General features: G+C 40.3%; 1 protein-coding gene across 1 annotated transcript; it reads left to right on the top strand.

Moving 5' to 3' along the window:
• The first annotated feature begins 387 nt into the window (after nt 1-387).
• sf3b2 (splicing factor 3b, subunit 2) lies at nt 388-14,280 on the top strand. The gene is made up of 22 exons (XM_036562105.1): nt 388-534; nt 1,069-1,115; nt 1,990-2,049; nt 2,723-2,941; nt 3,541-3,600; nt 3,853-3,976; nt 4,665-4,765; nt 5,068-5,176; nt 5,271-5,362; nt 5,469-5,660; nt 6,068-6,190; nt 6,615-6,695; nt 6,856-7,083; nt 8,043-8,192; nt 8,347-8,436; nt 9,269-9,376; nt 9,719-9,826; nt 10,695-10,837; nt 11,681-11,782; nt 12,601-12,700; nt 13,243-13,449; nt 14,053-14,280. Exons 1-22 carry the CDS (start codon nt 408-410, stop codon nt 14,122-14,124), a joined length of 2,643 nt encoding a protein of 880 aa, XP_036417998.1. The 5' UTR covers nt 388-407; the 3' UTR covers nt 14,125-14,280.
• Nucleotides 14,281-14,921: the final 641 nt, after the last annotated feature.

Here is a 14,921-nt window from a genome sequence, read left to right as displayed (position 1 = left end):
ACACAAATGCGATCTGATCACTTGCAAATAACATTGCAAAAACAGTTCCGATTTGCGAAACAAACCCATAACACTAATATACGTACTAAAACTCTTTAAGCTTATTCATATTTAACTCTTCATAGTGATGCTACATACACATGTTTAATTATGTGTACTAAGAGTACGGAGAACGCAAGTACGCTAATGGGAACACGGCCTTTAAATCTTGGCGCATTTAGAGTTCACGAACTTCTTGCGCAGCTGCGCTGATCTCCAAATCATCACAACCACATAACATGCGTGTTCATGATGCACAGATCGCAGAAACGCTGCGGCGCGCCTACGGGCTTTATTCGAACGCGCATGCGCAGTTTCCCCTCCGTCGTGTCTGCGGCCCTGCTGCTGTTGAACGCGGTTGTGTGAAGATGTCTGCTGACGGACCGCCAGGAGCCGAAAACAGCCCGGATTTGGGCGCCTCGGCGGTGGCACTGAACACATGGAGCCTCGCCGAGTTACAAGCCAAACTGGCGGAGATCGGGGCACCGGTTATGGGTGAGCAAAACCACGTCTGGTTTAGCAAAACAACGCAGCGTGTCCCCGGTTAATTCAGCTAAGCTAAGCTAAGCTAGGCTAAGCTCATGGAAAGCCGTTAGCAGACATGCTAGCCAGGCTGCTAACTGCCGTTCATGTCTGTAAGTTAGCTCAAAACGCCTAATTTACCGAACTATTTTCCGAATTTGCGGCGTATATGCAAACTTTTTGTTATTAATATTTTCTTAATATATTTACGTTATTGCTTCGCTCATGGTGAAGACGCCGTTGTAACGTAAGGTGTTGTAACGAATGAATAAAGCTGGTTGTGATCGTGTTAGCTAACTAGCTACGTTAGCTAACGTTACCTGCGCTGCTGCTGCTACTACATGCTCTACATTAATTTATGTGTTGGTAACAGTTTAATTTCAAATCGAGGTCGAAAAACATACACACATGTGTCGTGTTGCAGAACAACCATTTATTTTCTTTCTGAAACACGGGTGTTCGCTTTTATCTGTGGTTAATACAGTGATTGTTTTCCTCTTCCCATAGGCCCGAGAGAAGAGTTAATAGACAGGTTGAAAACTTACATGATGCAGGTAACTCAATTCATACACCACTAAAGTGAAGTTCCACCGATTTTTCTAAATTTCTTCATGATTAACTATTTAAAATATAAACAAATTCATTCATCTGTTGGTTTGATGTGAAATGCCTTTTTTTTTTTAGATAAATTTAGAGTAGTTTAAGGTGGTGGTGATAGGGACCAGATATCCGAAGGGCTTAATTGGCTCTAAAAGCTATCTCAACGGAAAGTTTTACACAAAATCTTTACGTATACATTGCCTGATACCTGCAACAGTGTTTGGCAAAGTTTTTAGAAAAGATTTTGTCCTAAAACATGTTTTACAGTCAGAGTAAACCTTTTAGAGAGGTGCATGCAGGGCACTATAAAGCAAAATATTAATTTCATATCGAAACACTTAAAGACTTACTTACACAGAATTTTTGGCAAAATATTGGTGGAATTCCCCTTTAACATGAACAAATCATTCTTCAATATTTCGCACTGAGTACAAGTTTGTTTGTTTCCTGACTCCCACTCCCCAATCCTGAACTCTAACATTCCCAGGGACTGTTATGCACCCATCACTTTCTGTTACGCACTCATCACTTTAACTGCTCCTTAAGCTCATTCTAATTGCACTACTGTTTATAATTGCACCATTTATTCCCACAGACCTTAATCTGTATGTTCTTTATGTCACTTTATTGTTAAATTCAGGGACCTTCTTATATTTATATTACTTTTTTTATTCTATTTTTCTACTACGATTAGTGTTTATATAGTGTCTGTTCACACATTTCCTGTTTGCTGTCTGTTTAATGTTAACGCAGTTTCAATACTGTGTATGTCCTGTACATATTGTAGTATTGACAATAAAGCTGACTTGATTTGAATTGTTTCCTCAGACTGGGATTATTTTGAGTAAGCCCATCATCCCGGGTGGAGATAACAAGGCCATGGCCCCAGTAAGTGATCTTGCAGTTAACTCTGCAGCTTTTTCACTAAAGTGCAGAGAAAGAGGACCGGAGTTATTCTGTGGATTAGGTCTACAGTTTACAGTCTAAGCTAGGGATGTAATGGTACACAGAAGTCATGGTTCAGTTCATGCTGTGATTTGGACATCACAGTTCGGTACAAGTTTGGTGCAACAGGAAAAAAGCAACAGAAACCCCTAAATGCATAAGGCAAGGTTTCTTTTTCATTTGTTTTGAACAGACAGTAAGTAAAATAAAGTTACAGTTTGTTCCATGCAGTGCTGTGTAGTCCCACTCAGAGGTACTTGGTACAGTGTCATTTGCACTCACTGGGGGAAGTCAGTAACATTAACTAATACGTACAGTGATAGTTGAACTTCAGTTGTGGTTTTGTACTTAGGAACAGAGAAAACACCGAAAAAATTGCAAGGCTTTGTGCTGAATCTCTTCATGGGTGCAAAAATACTGCAAGATGTGGATACGAGAGAGTATCATACTTAATTTTCACTCTAAATTGACTCTCATTAATGAAACCAAATTACTGCATTTAGACCCTGGAGGGTTATCACAATGGAAAATTGAATGAATTTCTCCTGTTTTTTTGGGACCACCGTGAATTAGTGGTTCTCTGTTTTTGCATTAATATCTTTTCTCACTCTGTCAGATGTCGGGTCTTCCACCTATGCCACCGATGCCCTCTATGCCTCTGCCCCCGGGCATGGGCATGCTGCCACCAATGGGAATGATGGGCCCCCCTCCGCCTGGTATACACATTGGGATTGAACCCCCGGGTGTGCCCCCAGGCATACCACAGGATGACCAGCTGAAGATGGCTCAGCAGCGGGCTGCCATGATGATGCAGCAAGAGGAGACGGCCAATCAGGTACGAGCAAAGGAAGATTAGGGAGCATTATTCTCTTCACATTATATGATCTAGGAAATTGTACAGTGAAAATTTTTAGGCTGAATTTCCTTTAATGAGGCACTCTTCAATTATCAGAACACAACCAATGGACTAGCACCAAACAAAACTGGGTGTACATAACCACTGATTTTTCAGTCACTGATGTTTATGTGTATTTGATGTGACAGTTTTATTATGTTGTGCAGAGTTGATGGAAACACACTAATTCACATAATTGTTAGATATAAAGCATGTCGTGAACCTGGCTCTTAACTCACTCAGGTCCATGTTATTAGCACTCGGACGGCTTTTGGTGCTTCATAAGAGAAGCTCCTCATCACCGGTCCTGTGTGTCGACAGCTGAGCGAAAGCCTGACTAGTGAAATAATGATGAGTAGTTTGTATGATGATGAGTGTTTTGTAGTGTGCTTGGAATTAAACTCCTGACTAACATGAGCTAATCTTGCCTCTTATTAATATTTCATTTTAGAACTTGACAGTTTCACACTATAATTTGATATATTTCTAGGTATATGGATACTGTAACTGTTTGTTTGTTTGTTTGTTTTGTGTTTCAGGGTGACAGAGTCATGGAGGAGCAGCTGAAGGAGCAGGAGTTACTTGAGCAGCAGAAGAGGGTAAGAAATCCTGAAGGGAGCCTGAAATACAGCAGCTGTCACATACATGCTCATGGTATTGTATTAGTGTAGACTTTGCAACTTTGTTGCTCAGACTCTGTTGCTTTGTGTTGAATTCTGTGTTGTGATATGGTGATGTTTAGAAATTAGTTTTTTAAAGGCAGTGATGTGTTTGTGTGGTGTAATGTCCCTGTGTAATAAAGCAGTGAATCTTGCTGCTGTCACTCATTGTTTCCTGTCCTCCATCTCTAGGCTGCACAAATGCTAGAGCACGAGAGACAGCAGGAGCTGGCTAAGCTGGGAGGACCTCCCGGCACCAGGGGTCCAGAGCCAGGACCTGGACCCAACCTGTTGCCCCCTATTGCTCCACTCAGGCGTTAGTACCTGTTATACGATTCCATACTTAGTGTAGAGGTGATGCTATTCAATGTACCACATCTGGCAGCAGATACAATACTACCTCCAACCCGTCAGTCAGGGTAGTAGGCATACTGAACAAAAATATAACTGCAACACTTTTTACTGGAAAGGTTTTTGAAACCCAGCAAAAACAGGGTGGCTTTCGAGAATTTCTATGCAACATACTTCTAGGAATAAACCCTGAATGGGAGCAAATACAGAAGTGTTGCATTTATTCTTTTATTCAGCATGTTGTCGCTGTTGGATTAAAACCTCATTTCTCTGAAATCGGATATTTACAGTAGATGGAAAAAGCTTTCTTAACTTGTAATGCAAGTTAGTGTAATGAGATTTTATTTCACGTAATTTTGGACCATTTCTGTTGGTACGTTAATCATGAATTTTTTACACAATGTAAAGGACAATTGGAGTTCTCAAATTATGTAAAGGACAAAAATTGTGATACAAAGTTTGTCACAACAGCAAAAATATATTTCACCTCTTATTCTGCTTCTAAGTAGGTACAGCAGTGTGCCCCCAGTTATGACACACCTTGTATTGCCATTTTTGTAATGTGTCTAATGGACTGTCTGTGTAAACTGTGGACTTCAGTGTTGGATATGTTCCCTCGTCCATTGCATCTCAACTTTTCTCTTGTATTGCAGCCTTGACAACAAGTGGCCCACCCCCACCAGGCGTTTCCATGGTATCACAGACCAGTCAGAGGCAGAGAGTACCGCCACCACCTGGAGAGGATGCTAGAGAGGTAAGAACTGCCAAGGAGTTGCCTTTTATCTGAGGTAGGGCCACCTCTCTATACCCAAGTGTTTAACTAAACCAGTGATGAATGGGGGAGGACATCCTTCATTTCATTGAGAACACCACAAGATGCATATACATGGACGTAATGCCCAGATATTAGAAATAAAACTACTTGTACATACTTTAATGCTGTACTACTCAGAGATCAGTGTTTGCTATAAACATTGTGTTTTAGGGGGTATATAATTGGATATAACTTAATCACTCAACTAAATGGCTGTTGACTGTGTGTGTTTTGTGGACCAGATGTGGGCGAATGATGAGGTTGGCATTGGGCCAAAGATTCCGCAGGCTCTGGAGAAGATACTGCAGCTGAAGGAGATCAGACAGGAGCAGCTCACTATTGCCCCTACAGGTCAGAATGGGGGATCGCAACAAACTCAGCAAATACCAGTATTTAATGGGAGTTTGTGCTAACACTGTACTAACATTGTTTGATAAATCTTTAGAAGATGAAGAGGATGAGGGTGCAGAGGTGGAGATGAACTCTTCTCGTGCCTACTCTGACGATGAAGATGAAGGCGCGCTCTCTAAAAAAGATGTGAGTTTCTCCTCATTTTGTGATGTCCTTTTTTTACAGTACAATTACTCGAGCTGAACTAGTTTTCTCAGAATGAACTTTTTCTCTCTCTCTCCGTAATCTGCAGAGAAGCCGCAGGCGCAGGAACAGGAAGAAGAAGAACAAGAAGAAGAAGAATGAAGAGAAGCAAGAGGAAGAACGAAAGAAGGAGGCAGAAAAGGAGAAAGAGCCAGAAGTGGAGATAGAGTATGTCACAGAGGAGCCAGAGATCTATGACCCTAACTACATTTTCTTTAAGAGAATCTTCGAAGCTTTTAAGGTGAGTGTCACATTGAGACAAAGTAACTTTTTTTTTGGAGAAAGGTGAGAAGTACTCTTTCATGCACATATCTCAACCTAATTAAAAAAATATATAAAGGACCATTGACTTAGTCGCAGGAAAACATGACAGTATAGTTCAAATCAAACATCAGAAGAGCATACAAACTCTTATGAGAGATTACTCTAAGGATGTTTTGTTTCTTTGTCCACTTTGACAGCAGAATGTAGTTTATAAGGCTGCAGTTCAGTGCATGTTTAAGTATGTGTGCATGTAGTAAACTTTTAATTTATTTTATTACGCACTTGGTAGTGACTGTGACCTTTCACTTGGAATGACAGCTCAGTTACACTGTATGTGATGGGTAAACCTTCTTTGCGTTGTGAGTAACGTATTTCTTCTTACAGCTGACAGACGAGGTGAAAAAAGAGAAGGAGAAAGAGCCAGAAAAGGCAGAGAAGCAGGAAACCACCTTGCTTAGGAAGAAAGGATTTTTGGAGGAGAAGAAAGACAGCGATGACAGTGATGAGGTGAGCTGTGAATGTGGCTGGGTCTATCCAGTGTTTTTTATCCCCTTAAATCTAATATCTAATGTTTCAGACATAATACGATTCTGAGATTTCAGTGTTTTGTGTGTAAGTGTTGCTTCCACGGAATTATTGGGGTGGCCAGATCACCTCTCTGACAGAATGAGCCTCAGAAATAGAAAGTGTTTAAGTTGAGTCCAATCATTTAAATGTTCGTACATTACAGAGCACTTTATTCTTATAGGATAAATCCAGGTGTCTACTTTTGGTAACTGACGATGGTTTCCACAAAAGATGGTAAATGAGACACTGAAGAGACCAGGGCTGCATCAGCAATGGCTTCAAATGTCAACACGTTTTGACTGTACTGAAGTTGTTACACCCTTACTGTGTGGAATAAAAACCTCTTCTCTTCCTGCCTTTACAGGAAGTGAAGCCAGATGCACCAAAGCTGTCCAAGAAGAAGCTGAGAAGGATGAACCGACTGACTGTAGCAGAGCTCAAACAGGTTTTGTACCCACATACGTGCACACATTCTACAGTTACACACATCTAGAACCCCAAGAAAGCTTAGCATTTTCTTCTATGAAGCAGTGACCTCCTCCACCCTGTGCACTCATAGCTCCTACGGTCCTTGGCTGCTAACCTGTGCCTCTTCTTGCCCTCAGCTGGTAGCACGTCCAGATGTGGTGGAGATGCATGATGTGACGGCGCAGGAGCCCAAGCTGCTAGTGCACCTGAAAGCCACTAGGAACACTGTGCCTGTGCCCCGCCACTGGTGCTTCAAGAGGAAGTACTTGCAGGGCAAGAGAGGCATTGAGAAACCGCCCTTTGAGCTGCCTGAGTTTATCAAACGTACTGGCATCCAGGAAATGAGGGAAGCTCTGCAGGAGAAGGTGAACCACACGTTTACTTGATTACATAGTACAGGCTCCAATCTGTGCTAGTTATTAGATATATTTGTGTAGCTGCCAATGTGTTATTGCATCTGGGTTCTAGGTAAAAGATAAGGATAGAAAACTATTGTGAATTGAGTGTCTGGTGTAATTTGGTAGTTCATTAATCACTGACTTAGATTTTATTTATGTTATAACTTGGAATGTTAATTGTAAATATGGTGTGACACTATATGTGATTGTAAGTATATTGCATTGGTATTTGTAAGTATATTGTAGTTGTGACTCATATTTCTCCCTTTTAGGAACAACACAGTACACCCACAACCATTAAGGTCTTAAATTAGCACTGAAGGGAAATAATTAATTTGAAAGAGATGTTTATATATTTATTCGTATATTCTTTGTAACATTCCTTTTGGATCCAATTCTGGTCACCACGGTTTTAATGTGAATCTGACCCCAGCCAGAGAAAATTTTCAGTAATGGTCCTGACCAGAAATATAAGTTTTGAGACAAAATTTACCCAAAACAGCTCAAGTTATTTTTTTTATTATGGTTAAACTTTACATAATGAGCTGTGCAGTACTTGTATGTCCTTTGCCTGTTTAATCCTAAAGCTCTGGTTCTTTAGATAGAACATGTTAAATATAATATATTGAAATTTTGCGTCTTGTCATGAACATATTCCTCATAAATAGTGTGTAAGCTTACCAGATTAAAAAGGATTCAAGGTGATGTTAGTAGAAAAGAATGATAATGATAGAAACCAAAGCTGAAAAATCTGTTAAAAGTAAAAGGCAAGCTGTAAGAAACCGAACATGAAATTTGAACCTGAGCCCATCACACATTCAGGAAATGGCGTTTGAACCCAGCTGAAGATGACCTGAGAAATCGGGTTCCTTTGGGTTTGGCCAAAAACTTCTAAGTTCTGCTAACTACCTTTCTCAAATCTGTAGGAGGATGCTAAAACTATGAAGACCAAAATGCGTGAGAAAGTTCGACCAAAGATGGGCAAGATCGACATCGACTACCAGAAGCTCCATGATGCTTTCTTCAAGTGGCAGATCAAGCCAAAGCTCACTATCCATGGAGACCTGTACTATGAGGTATTTAACTGTTTCAGTGCTGCTGACTACCCTCTTTTCAGTTTTCACATGAAAAAGTAATGCAAAGTATAATTCTCAAAGTATTTTTCTCTTTTACCTGCTTGAGATGAGACTTGTATAACTTATTTGCTCTGTCTGTACCTGTGCCTCTCAGGGTAAGGAGTTTGAGACACGGCTGAAGGAAAAGAAGCCTGGTGATCTGTCTGATGAGCTGAGGATTGCTCTGGGCATGCCCACAGGCCCTGTAAGTAATTCGTCCTCTTCCTTCCTTTTCATTTTTGCCTCCTTCACCCTGAATTTGTTTACTCTCCTTATGCTGTGTCATTTCCACATTTGGCTGATATTTAAAACAGCCTTAACAAAAATTTTATCCAGCAGATGGTGCTGTAGATCAGAAAGATTAAAATCAATGTCCTGTTTAAATGGTTCCATATATTTTTCATAATCTCTTCATAATCTCAAAGTGGTATAAAATGGTGCATTCTAGAGAAACTTACTGACTGATTTCTCTGCAGTGTTGGCGATAGGAGCCAGGGATTGGGATGTCAACAATTTAGATATAGCCAGTGTGGGTTTTGTAAATGTTTTATTTATTTATTTATTTATTTTCTTGAGATGAGGCCAAACCTACTAACATAAAACAATGTCTCATGGATGAGGCACCAAATCTGTAACCATTTCACATAATAAGTTAGCTTTCAGAAGTGTTAAGACATCTAGTTCCTGTTAATACCATTGTGAACAATTCTGATTCTGCAAGTTTCTCTAGACCGGAGCAGTTCACATCCAACCACTCTGAATGACATTGTTTTTTGTTAACAATTTAACTACGTGAAATTTTTGAAAATCGTTGGGTTACCTTATAAAGTGGGTCAAAAGGCTGTTTTTATTTGTATGAATAAATGAGCATGTGTGGAGAAATAGCATTGCTATATAAATGTGAGGTTTCAGCAACACATTTTGCACCGTATTGTTTCCTCTGATGGACGAAAACCCTGATGGGCAGTTTCTCTACGCTTGTGTTGTGAAGTACCGTAACAGTGTTTTTCTGTGTCTGTCTTTCCTTCTCTCTGCAGAATTCTCATAAAGTTCCCCCTCCGTGGCTCATTGCCATGCAGAGATACGGCCCTCCTCCCTCCTACCCTAACCTCAAAATCCCTGGTCTTAACGCCCCCATTCCTGAGGTTAGTGTGGAATAACTGGAAACCAAACACCACCAACACATACTTTTCGTTTTGCCACTAGCACATTCTTTTAATCTGTTACACCTAGAAAGTGGTTGATGTTATTTTCTGGCTTGTTGAAGTTTGTGCAGGCCCTGTGTTTTTCTCTACAGAATAAACGTATGTTTGAGTAGAGTACATTTGGTCAGTAAACTTGTAATTTAAAGCTGAAAAAATTACAGCTTGTAACTGCAGTGATTTGTGAGCTGTGGTGATTAAAGCTTTTATGTTGAAGAGCGAATTTTAACTTGTGCTTTGGCTGTAGAGTAGTTAAATATCTTTCTCTCACACATACACTTCCAGAACTGTTCATTTGGGTATCATGCTGGAGGTTGGGGTAAACCCCCAGTTGATGAGACTGGAAAACCTCTATATGGAGATGTGTTCGGAACCAACGCTGTGGACTTCCAGGTGAGCAAGACACCCACAAATGCATGGTTTCTTTTTTTTCATTGACTTAAACCAGAGTAGTCCACCTGTCCTTTAAATAGCATACTTGTCCTTCCATTATGCAAATGTGCACACACACTTTCTGTGTATTGAACAGGGTTTTTGTAGTTAAATGAAACCCAAAACGTTTTAAGGCCAGCAGGAAAACATAGCTATTTCTGCTATTTAGTCTGTTCTTCTGTTAATAATGTAATTTACCAGTGCAGTTGTTGCATTTGACATCTGACTTTTGACAAATGTTGCAAACTACCTTTGAAACAAGGAAACACATGAACAGGCATATACTTCACACATCAGTCACATTTCCTCAGTATTTTGAGGATGCAAATCAGTAATAAGCATTTACTGCTGTATTACTGCGCTTTATACTATATGTATTACTACACTTTATACAGCGATGGAAAACACAGTAGCGCACAAAGTGGCAGTCTTACTATAGTCATCGTGGACGTGCATCGTAGCTCCTTTGGAGTTTTGACATGAAAACACTTCCCTAATCCAAGATAAAAAATATTAGTTGGACTGTAAATTGAAAATGGAAGTTAGTAGCAATAAGGCTGAGGGTGAGAACTATTAGTTTTAGCTCTTAATCAGTATTATGCTATATTAGTTTAGTGTTAATGCTCTTGAAGTCACATTTCCTGGTTGTGCTGAGAAAACATGCTGATAGATCTTTGTCTTGTGTATTTCTATGTACAAGACTAGGCAATGATTATGAGTAATGATACAGAAATACAGTAAAATCCCAGCACTGGTGTAGAAGTGAGTGGTCAGTCAGATTCCTGCAGGACTATGGATATGTGTTCTGAGTCAGTGAGTGTTTGAACAGGCCAAAGCTGAGGAGGAGGAGGTGGACCGCACCCCATGGGGCGAGCTCGAACCGTCTGATGAGGAATCCTCGGAGGAAGAAGAGGAGGAAGAGAGTGACGAGGACAAACCAGACGAAACCGGTTTCTTCACACCTGCTGACAGGTACACTAATGCCTTTTAGAGTGTGTTTACACTTACAGGAACACTGGTGTGATTGCTCTGAAATTGTGGCCTATTAAAAGAGGTTAGAATGCTGCCATTTGAACCCTGACGTTCACCAAACGATGTGTCTGTCCCAGTCCCATCCAAACAAGCTCTCATGTGGTTCACCTGAATTATAAATGCAAAATGGACCAAAGACATTCATGTCAACCAAACACAAAATGGACTGTTGTCTCCTATCTGCATTCCTTCTTTGGTACATGCTGCAGATGAATTTCTGCTATGGAAGCATTTATCATGTCTTTATAAACTCTGAAGCATTATGGAACAGAGTCTCACTTGTCAAATGATGCTGAGACATATTTTGACGACATTCTAAAATACTCAATAAGCATCCATCACCGCACACATCAAATATATTAAATATTAAAGTGGAAAGTTTTCACCAGTTTATTAATGCAGCAAGCCACTCGAGGCTGTACTAGTTACTTTACTTTGCCACTTATTGTGGGAAAATGTACAGTCTCTTGTTGCTTTTTAATATCACAAGATGTGTAAAACCCATGAGCTCAGTTAGACAAGCTCACAGCGGAGTTTAGAGGGTTCATTATGGATATTGTACCAGAACTAAAATGCAATGATCATTTTCTGCTTTGGTAGGGAACCAGATTATATATGTAAACCCCTTAGACACACATTAGTGACTCTCAAGTAGCTGATTGTACACTGCACTGTTTCAGATTATTCTACATTAAGGAAATTAGTGTTCTTTTGAGATAGCTCTACAATTGTGAAAACTGATCTGATTTATTTATTTATTTTTGTTTTTTCCTCCACTCTCAGTGGGTTAATCACTCCTGGTGGGTTCTCCTCTGTTCCTGCTGGTATGGAGACTCCAGAGCTGATTGAACTCAGGAAGAAGAAGATTGAAGAGGCCATGGACGGGTGAGTGTGTGAAAGTGTGAGAGTGTGACTTTCTGTGAGAAGAGTAAATATTAGCTCCAGAGATAAATATCATATTTGCTCCTGAAATGTTTTATAGGGCCTATGTATTAGGGATGCAAATTGACAATAAAAAAACAAAAAAAAAACAATGATCAGTTATTAACCAGCAAGCCTAAAATCAAGGCTTCCACACGTCAAAATATTACACAGATAGTTCTGGTTCTAAAGTCTGATTGAAGCCAGCTTTGGCCCAGAGTACCTCAGTAGCTCTCAAAAGCCGCCTCCATCCACCACGTCTTTCTCTATAGTTATGCTCACCCATGCATGTTTTCCTCATGCCACCATGCATCACACTTTCTCTCTGAAAAAATGGACCAAACAGTTGTCCATCTCATTGCTTGTGGATGTTTGCTTTTGATGTAGTATGTCATTGTGCTGTCGTCCTCTTGGAAAGTGTCCCTGAACACAACTATTTTTAGCTGCACACTTCATTTTTTAGTAGACTTATCTAGGGGAACCAGTTGCCTGGTTTGCCCTCATGTACAATCCAAAAAACGTTTCTCAGCTTGAAAGATAAACCCACCTATTCAAATGGGAACTGTTGTTTATAGAGAATAAAATTATCAAGTTTTTATTTATGGACAATTGTTTTAGTTAATTGCATTTACGTGCCTGATATTCATGTGTGTGTGTGTGTGTGTGCGCGCGTGTGTGCGCGTGCGTGTGTGTGTGCGTGTGTGTGCGCCTGTGTGCGCATTTTACCTTAAATATTTCTTTGCATTTTATTTGTTGTAATCACTGTTTGTTCTTGTGATCAGGAATGAGACTCCTCAGCTGTACACGGTGTTGCCTGAGAGGCGAACGGGCCCAGTGGGAGCAGCCATGATGGCATCCACACACATCTATGACATGTCTGCGGTGAGTGAGATGAAAAAAGAAAAGAAAGGAAATTTAATTCCTCGTATCGAAAGAGTGTGACAGTGTTTGGTGTGTTTACAGTGCTGTGGAGCAGGTTTTATAAAGGACACGGGATTAAAAAGCCCATATCATGGAACACCGAATTTTCCTGAATTTTTTGCCTTTAAACAGTGCAGGACCGATTTAACAGAAGCACATGGGAAGTGGCAGAGCTGAATGAAGCAGAGAGCATTGGTTCTGTTGTGGTGTATGATTATGTCCCTAAATACTGCTGGCTTTGGTAAATCATGGCTTTAGTCCTCCGAAGGGAGGAATGAGTCTGTCTCTTTTATCCGTGGGGTTATCTTGCCTCCTGTAGTTTGTCTTGTTCATCTGTGAGCCTAGAACTCCATTAGATTCAAATCAGACACCAGTCTTCCAGATGGGTCCCATTTGCATTTTAAATGACAGGAAAGATTAATGAACACAACAGTGTGTCATAGTGTGCATACCAATAGACTTGCTTTTAAGCTCTTTCTATTGCTTTTTTTTTTGCTATGTAGGCAGCAGTTGCTGGCCGTAAGGCTGCTGGGGTGTCAGGTTTGGGTGGTGACTCTCAGGGTGTAGAGGTCGCGCTGGCGCCGGAGGAGTTGGAGTTGGACCCCATGGCCATGACGCAGAAGTACGAGGAGCATGTGCGCGAGCAGCAGGCCCAGGTGGAGAAGGAGGACTTCAGCGACATGGTGGCTGAACATGCAGCCAAACAGAAGGTACTACTGCAGCCTCCTGTTCATCATAATAGTAATAAAGACTAAACTGTGTTTACAGATCACCTTTCATGCAAGTAGCATGACGTAAATGTTAAAAATAAAGAAACATAAAATTTGAGAAGTAAAAAAAAGAAAAAAAATGGCTTAAACACACAGTTCTGTAAATGGTCATGTGCGCATACCACAGTTTCAAAAGCAATTATGTGCTTTTGATTTTTTATTTTTATTTTATTTATTTTTTTAATGAAACAGCATTTTGGATTAGTAGGTTTTTCCCACTCCACACAAATAAAGCTCCAGGTGTTTTGTTGGTTTAAAAAGAAATCCGAGCAGGTGTGGTTAGAACAGCTATAAAGCAGTTCTAAACCAAACTCAATACAATGAGTAATTGAAACTGGAAAATTAAAACATGTTTGAAAAATTTAACACTCAGATAACCTTAATGAAATACGCTCTTCACAAATGTACTTTTACTCTTCACAAAAAGGCTTTACATAAGCTGTCAGTATGACGTTGCCCTCCACTTGCATGTAGTGGAGGGTTCTAAATGGTGGACACATACTTTTGTTTTTATTCACCACTCTCTTTGTGTGTGTCTGACAGCAAAAGAAGAGGAAGGGTCAGCCCCAGGACACTCGCGCTGGAGCCAAGAAATACAAAGAATTCAAGTTTTAAAGAGGAGAGAACCACCTTTGAGACCACCGTATTTGTACTTTGTTTTTCTTTTTTAAATGAGTTCTGTAGAAACAAAGCCGTGTATGTGTAAGATGACGAGAAGCAGTTTTTCATTTTTCAGTGTCTTTTGTAAATAAAATAATCCATGCCGTTTTATTTGAGTAATTGACTCTTGGACATGACACTGAGACCTTCAGTGCTGGTTATCGGTCATTCCTGTTTATCACCGTCATATTAAAATCTCGTTGCTCCAGGATGACCAAAAGACATATTTGAACAACACTTCTTATATCAAAATCTCCTTACACTACTGGTATTAAAGTTCACAGGGTATTTTTGCTTCTATAATAAATTTCCATTTTTGGAGTTTAACAGCAGTGACATGCTGTCCAGAGATATTTAGACACCCCTTTTATTTAGTGAAATCAGCAGCTTTGAGGTCTCCATGCCCAGCGCCAAGCGTCAGCTAAAAGAGTAGAAAGCCTCTCCTCTAGGCAGAGGAACTGTGTTCTCTAGAGTGAGGAAGCTTCATCCAGTACCTTTTGGGATGAGCTGGAGTAGCGTTCCTGATCTGGAGCTAATCATCCAACATCAGTGCTTGACTTCACTAGTGCTTGTGGCTGAACGCAATCAGATCCTCACAGCAATGTTCCAAGATCTAGTGTAAAGCCTTCCCAGATGAGTAGAGGCTGTTACTGCAGTGAAAAATTGAATGTGCAGGTCTACAAACTTCTGGACATACAGTTTATATGTTTGCAGATCCTGAACTTCCTGTCACACATTATGTAAAACCGATT

The sequence above is a fragment of the Colossoma macropomum genome, unplaced genomic scaffold (assembly GCF_904425465.1).
Source record: "Colossoma macropomum unplaced genomic scaffold, Colossoma_macropomum, whole genome shotgun sequence".
Classification (NCBI taxonomy): Eukaryota; Metazoa; Chordata; class Actinopteri; order Characiformes; family Serrasalmidae; genus Colossoma; species Colossoma macropomum.
The sequence above is the reverse complement of the archived record's forward strand: the minus strand, read 5'-3'. Positions and strand labels throughout refer to the sequence as shown.

Coding starts and splice junctions, on each gene's coding strand:
- sf3b2 (XM_036562105.1), top strand. CDS start 408: ATGTCTGCTGACGGACCGCCAGGAGCCGAAAACAGCCCGGATTTGGGC. Junction 5,363..5,468: donor GCGCGCTCTCTAAAAAAGAT/GTGAGTTTCTCC, acceptor CGTAATCTGCAG/AGAAGCCGCAGGCGCAGGAA. Junction 13,450..14,052: donor AACATGCAGCCAAACAGAAG/GTACTACTGCAG, acceptor TGTGTCTGACAG/CAAAAGAAGAGGAAGGGTCA.